Source organism: Solanum stenotomum, chromosome 8, assembly GCF_019186545.1.
Source record: "Solanum stenotomum isolate F172 chromosome 8, ASM1918654v1, whole genome shotgun sequence".
Classification (NCBI taxonomy): domain Eukaryota; kingdom Viridiplantae; phylum Streptophyta; class Magnoliopsida; order Solanales; family Solanaceae; genus Solanum; species Solanum stenotomum.
Window position 1 is genome coordinate 9,458,965 of NC_064289.1, and position 7,488 is coordinate 9,466,452.

Here is a 7,488-nt window from a genome sequence, read left to right on the forward strand (position 1 = left end):
CAGATTGTCACTCGTGGAGGCACTGGAGTCAACAGCCAAAGTGTCTGTCATAGATACTCGAATAAGACGAGTCTTGTAGTTGTTTCCTTCCTTAACATATTTTCATCAAAAAGTTTAAGGCACATTAAGTTCATTAACTCACAAGTATCTATATACTTTTTTTGAGATATGAAATGCTCTAAACAACAGAAGGAATTTCGAAAAAATAAAATTAAAATCAGCCACCTCCCACCTCATCAGCATCAAACAACTTAGGTTCATCAATTTAGCATGTAAAGCTCTAGTTTGTGGGATTCAACTATAGTTATTCCAATCAATTACTCAAGTCAAACAAGCATACAACCCTGAAAGTCAGGACATTAACTACATAAAGTCGAACATGAAACTATCACCAATTGCAACGAAACAACATCTAAAACTAAAGCGATCACCAAAATTGAAGCAAAAGTTCAAGAAAGCAACTTGTGAAGCTAAAAGAGTCGCCTTGAGAAGAAGGTGATGCTTGTTCCAGATATTTAAGGAAATGTAAAACACAATAAAATTTCCATTACATAAATAGAGGCGTACCTGGCAAACTTCTGACTTTCTCACTGGCTTGTCTTCGATTTGGCAACATACAGAGAAAATCCCAAAATAATTCCAACTTCTTTCTGATGAACAAAATAACAAGTTTCAATCTCAAGCTTCAAGAAAAAAATGCCAATTCTGTGTGAATTTCTATCTCATATCTAACGAAAAACTAGTTTTTCAACAATACCTCTTTATATAAATGAATTAGGTTTAGGAGAAATTCTTACCTTAACTGAAGAAGGAAGGAACGATTTGTGATTTCAAGCTTCTGTAAACTGGAATAAATAGTTTGAATTTTGGGAGCATGATGAAGAGACGTGAAGTAGTGCATCCTTTGTTTACGGGATTTGAGGGTTTTGAGAAGAACTGTTCAGTTAATTTTTTCCTATTTTGCAGGATTTGAAGGCTCTGTTAGGATTTATTAGCTGAGAATGCTCTTCGAGAAATCAAAAGAAAAGGGCATATTCTATTTCTGTACGTTTCTTCTCTATATCTTTTCTTTTTAATTACTTCTTATATTATATTGGCCCTATTATATTATATTAGCCATATGTTTCTTCTTCTATCTTTTTTTCTTTTTATTTCTTCTATATATATATATATATATATATATATATATATATATTAATTAGCTGTGCGTTTATACTATATTAATTAGCTGTGCGTTTTTTACTACTTATATTATACTAATTAGTTGTACGTTACTTCTTATATTTATTATTATTTTTTATTATTATTATTATTATTATTAAAAGTGAGGAAATTATTATTTTGTCCCTACACTAAATTAAAATATTATAAAATATCTACTTAATTAACTAAAATATAGTAATCATTTATCATAAAGTAAATTTCTTCTATTAAATATTAATAATTTGAATGTGTTTATGCCTACTACTTAATTGGAAAAAAAATAATTTTAATCTTCTTATACTTAATGTCATTTTTTTAGTCAATCTACTCATCAATTATATTATATAGTCTTTTCATCTTATTTGTAAATTTATCTTATTCTATTTATTAATTGTAGCCCTTTCAATTTTTACCGTATCTCCTTTTATTAATTAGGTATATTATATTAATTATTATTATACTAAATTTTAAAGGTCATAAGAAATTATGAAGTCAAAAGTTAAAAAATGAAAATAATTATAAGAAAGTACTACATTTATTTGACACATATATAAAAACATGTGCCTGAATAAATCCTTTTACTATATAAGACTTTTCCACTTCTCTTGGTTAATTAATTCAAATAACTTAATAATAGTATTTCACCTCATGAAAACGTGTACCTTTTGGAATCCTAATCTAGTACTCCCTCTATCCACTTTTATTTTTCATGTTTCATTTTTCGAAAGTCAACTTGACTATAATTTTCATAGATTACATTAATTAGATATTATAAACAAAAAATTTAGATATTCAAAAACTATACGAAAAGTAATATAAATTGCAATTTTTTGCATATCAATATGATGAAAAATACATCATAAAATGTTAGTCAAAGTTTTTATAGTTTGACTCTAAAATATGAAATTATGACAATTAAAAGTGGGCAGAGATAGTAATTAGTATGTCATGCCTTGGACGAAACAACAAGTTGTATTTGAAATACTATTGTTACAGTGATTCAGATATTTCTTATTTACCATTAATATATTTAAAACTTTTCACATAAATATTATTTGTACTAATATTTTTTCTTATTTTATTTACTATTTTCCCCCTTTATTTGATATATATATATATATATATATATATATATATATATATATATAATTACCTATTCAATTGCTACTCTTAATAATCATAACTCTTCTGATATTCATAACCTCTAAATAATTAATTTAAATTTTTAAGATATCTTTTGATATTCCTCTATTTTATCAATATAAATTCAACATGTAGGTTTCATATGACCCCTATCCAAACGCTTATATATCATTATTGTACTATTTGATTCATGTTTTTGTTTGACTCGATAAATAAAGTCACTTGAATTTTAATTTGTTATGGGAGAAGATAAAGATAAGAACTAAGAAAATTATGCGTTAATTTTGTATTTATTTTTCTATCTATATTATTATATGACTTTAGTCTTAAGATCGGATACGTTACATTTTTTCAATTTTTATTTCTTTGTCTTTCTCTATATTAGACTTCTTTAATTTAATCTTATATGAATTTTTTATTTTTGGAAGTTTGTATTTTTATTTGGCCTCAAATTAGTCATTTATGACTTCATTAGAATTTTATTACTATTAACTAAAGTTCAAGTTTAGAGTTAGTTGTTTAAAAGAAATACATTTAAACACTAATTAAAATAAGCATTCATTTTGTATTTCATTTCTTGTCCCACTTTTAAATATTTATTTATAACTATTGAATTTTATTATTTATTACACACATGTTTTTATAGAATTATAATTGTTCTAAAGATTTTTTAAAAAAATGTATGGGACACATGACTCAATTCCTACTAAAACTTAAATTTAGAATTTGCAAGAGAACTTTCCTAGCAACCTATCAATTTGGCTAGGCATCTTTCCTAGCTAAAACATAGCTAGGGCATAGCTACGAAATATTTTCCTAGTTAAATTAAAATCCTTAAAGAGAGAAAAATTGCGCCAGATTAGATTTCCTTCAAAAAAATTGGCGCCAATTTCGATTTTCCGCCAAAATTTAGCTATAGAATTTGCTTGGAAAGTTCCCAAGCAATGTAATAGCTAGGGATTGTGCGTAGCTAATTCCTAGCTATTATTTGACTGAATTTCTAGATTAAAAAGTTTACTAGGAAACAAGACATTTCTAGCTAAATTTGACGCTAATGTCTTGATTAGCTAGGAATATTAGTTCTCTAGCTAAAATCCGTAGCTAATAGCATGCTTTCTTGTAGTGGTCACTATAAGTATTAGGGACATTTATAAAGAATGTTAGCTAATTGCCACTAAGAAAATATATTTAGCGGTAATTAAGTTGCCGCTAAAGATTATTTTTGGTGTAGTGATACTAGACGGTATAGGAATATATTTTTAATTAATCACTTGGCTAGCTCCCAAAAGTTCCCTGAAATTTGAATATTCAGGTACTCATCTAGTTCTCTTCTGTTCCTATAGATAGAGCTGTCAATATGGGCTAGCCCACCTCATCCGGGCTAATTCATACATGCTTTGACATTTTACGGGTCAGGCAAGGTTAGCCCATTTTTGATGTGGGCCAGAAAACGATCGGCCCAACCCACAAGTACGTGGGCTACAGGCTTGCCGGGCAAACCCACTTTTTTAAAAGTTATATATTTTTTTATAATTATTAAATTAAATTATAAATTATAATTTAAAAATATTATCATAAATATCGATAAAACAATATTACATGGTGTTAATGTTACTACTTGTTAATCAAATCCACAAATAAAATTATTTTTATAATATTTAGTAAGTTTTTTTCAAGTAAAAGTATAAATATCTAAATAGAAATATTAACCTAACTGTTTTGCAATGATCACAATAAAACACAAAAATTATGACAATATTCCAACCATAAAAATGTAAAAAATAAACTCCTTAAAAAATCATGAAACTTATGGCGTATCTAACACTTCATGAAACCTATGGCGTATCTAACACTTCATGATCATCTTCATCAAGCATATCTGAATCAACTTGTGGGAAAATTGTCTTAACATCTTCATTTTCATATGCAATTTATATGCAGTTTCAATTAGTTAAATATTAAAAAATAACTAAATTGAGAATTATAATACTTAAATGTACACAAAAATATATTACCAGTTTGAGAAAAACCATGTAACCAGTTTCGAGTAGCAACAAGTGTTTGGACATTTTCATGTGGATGCAACTTCTATACTTAGTGATTTCCTAAAAAACTTTAAATAGATTTTGAGTTTGGATCTCTTTAATTTTAAATTTTAATATTATATTATATTTTTAAATTAATTTGCATTAGCCCACGGGCCGGCCCTACCTATATTTCTCAAGCCCCACAAATCAGCAGACTTATTCAGGCCGGGCTAAAATTTTTTTTTTTTAAATGGGCTCCAAATTTTTTAGCTCAGTCCTATTAAATCCCGGGTTAAGCCAGGCCGGCCTGAATTCTGAATTAAATTAATGTAACCAAGAATAGTCTGACAAAACAAGAAGTGCAAGTGTGATCCTTTTCTACTTGTTTGAAATTAAAATTATTCTTCAAATTTCAGATAAGATACTTGAATTTCACAATTTCTTGGTCTACTAGATTTACATTAAAAAAAATAAAAAAATTAGCACATCTTGATCCAGTAAGATGAATCACAAGTACTTATCCAACAGTACGCTGCCGTATACAATTTCCTTATGTGATAATGTTTTAATTAATGTAAAAGGTTGACACATAATACTCATATCCACTACGTACATTACTTGTTTTTTGTGTTGTTTGATTAACATACGTTACAAACTCTTTCCTCTATAATTGAACGACACTTTCGGAGAGCTGTACCCTTTAATTAGGCTCTAGGCCCCCCACCCCCCCCCCCCCCCCCCCAAAAAAAAAAAAAAAAAACTTTACGGCTCTTTGGTTTTTGTCCAAGTTAGTGTTAAATGTCCATTATTAGATGAGGAACAAAAAGGGTAAATTACGCGAATAAGCAATATATATTAGTTAATATAGTTATAGTTTAGCTAATTTACAATTCGCCGCTAATATTTAGAGTTAGTTACGTGGGTTATGGTTCGAGTTTGTATAATTAGCCACATTTTATATAATTCGTCACAAATAATTCTTTGTTTGATTTGCATTTGTATATGACGGTGATTTCCTTTGGTTTTGCAGTTTTATCATTAGATATATTCAATTTTTTTGGTATAAACGTGTAGTTTTCGAATTTTGTAAAATATAATTTGTTTAACTTTTGTATAATTAATATAATTTGTATAACTGTTTAAAGTTCAAATATTTGTGTTGTTATAAATTTGTTATTTCGAGTTTTATCATATTTACATCAAATACGGACGAAAATAACTTAATTATACAAGTACACACAAATTATAAAAACGTAGCTGCGAATTATACAAATGAGTAAGCTATAGCTATAGTCGTAAATATGCAAATTATAACTAAAAAGCCTAATTAAGTTTATTATAATGACTATTTGCGAGATTTTCCCAAAAAAAAAAAACTAAATTATCTCTTTATTTGATTTTGAATAATTAGTCCTCATTTTATTAGCTAGCAGCTGGAATTGAATTGACTTGGCTAGATCAACAATTTATTTTACTAATATGTTATGTTATGACTTATGAGAGTCATACATATTCATATTCTTGATTTAATCAGTATTGGAAACTATATATATTAGTACCTTTATTAGTTCGTTGGTGCATTAATTTGTCTTTGACATAGTACAATAGTCCTGGCGACAATTAGAGTTTGTAGTGTCTTAACCAAACTAACGAACAATACTTGTAGACGATGATTTGGAGAATTAACTTTAATCAGCAATTTTTATTTTCCAACTCGAGGTTAATTCATAACAATAATACATAATAATACTCCAATTAAGCCAAATAGTCGACGTCAAATTAAGAGAGAATCAAGGAATTTGTTGATGCAAAATTTCAGGACTTAAGCCTTGAATGTATTGATTATTATCATCATAAACTCTTAACATTATTTTATTTTGAATTTTCAATCTTCCCTCCCAAAAATTTCCCAAATACTGAAAAAAAATAAAGCACTCCAAAAAAATTAAGCAAAGGCAGAAGCTTCTCTTCTCAAATCTCTGTAGAATCGAGAAATGAATTCATCAGCTTTCTCATCAACGTGGCTGATCATGTCACCATTATCAGCTTCTCTTAAAGGAAAAGGCGAATCAGTGATCCTCAATTGCCTCACCGTTGGAGTCCTCCCGAATCCAGGCAAAGCAGGTGATGCCGTTTCGCTCTGAAGCATTTCTAATGCCTTCAAAACAGCAGCGTTCATCATTGAAACGTCGTCGTACTCAATGTCATGTTCAGGCTGACTATGCTTATTAATGCGTTTGTTGATGTGGAAGGGGAGATGGAAAGCAGGGCTGTTACTGCAGCTGAACTCGTAATACTCTTTCGAAGTTGATTCATGAATATTACTGTTATTATTATTATGGCCCTGGAACATCAGATTTTGGAACGCAGCTTTGCCAGCAATCTTACCACGTTTCATTAATAAGTTGAGATCGAACATTAGTTTCCTCTTTGATGATAATCCTTTTCTCAACATGAAGTAAGCCACACGGACTATTTTCCAGAAGTTTTTTGCTATCACTGGCAATTTTTGATCCATTTTTTCTCTCTAAAATATATTGGGATTGTGAGTTTTTGTTGGTTAGAGAGAACTTTAATTTAGAGGAGATGTAGTTGTTAAGAGAATTGTGGTTATATTATGAGAAGCAATGAGGTAGTGGTATATATAGGGGCTTTTCATACAAAGGAAGTGAATGTGGTGAAGTAATCTATATGTTTAAAGTTTTTAAGTTGACACGTTTGGGCATGGACCACTTAATTTCGAGTTCATTCAATATTCTAATAGTCCAATTATTAGTGGAGATTTTCAACATCCAGCTTTAGGCTCGTCCTTTAAGTCATTTTCACCCATCAAAGAAATTTCCCAATTTTTTCCATCTCCTTTCACATGGATTACAAAGGGCATTAGCGGTGTGAAAAATGCGGCTTGAGTTCAATTGGCCGATTAAAATAGGTTAAATAAATAATTGAGTGTGTCGTTAAATTGTTCAATGATTATTTAGTCCGAGATGAATTGGATCAAAATGTAGTTTAAATTTCTTAGTTTGTATCTTCATAATTTGTTCAATTACCTAATTTTCCTTTACTAATGTGATATAGAACATATCAAATAAAAAATTAAGTCTTTTGAAAAGAT

At 28.8% G+C, this 7,488-nt stretch overlaps 1 protein-coding gene across 1 annotated transcript; it reads right to left on the bottom strand.

Annotated features, from left to right (window-relative positions):
- Positions 1–6,171: 6,171 nt before the first annotated feature.
- Positions 6,172–6,965, bottom strand: LOC125874821 (uncharacterized). The gene has a single exon (XM_049555852.1). It carries the CDS (start codon positions 6,889–6,891, stop codon positions 6,319–6,321), a length of 573 nt encoding a protein of 190 aa, XP_049411809.1. The 5' UTR covers positions 6,892–6,965; the 3' UTR covers positions 6,172–6,318.
- Between the last annotated feature and the right edge of the window lie 523 nt (positions 6,966–7,488).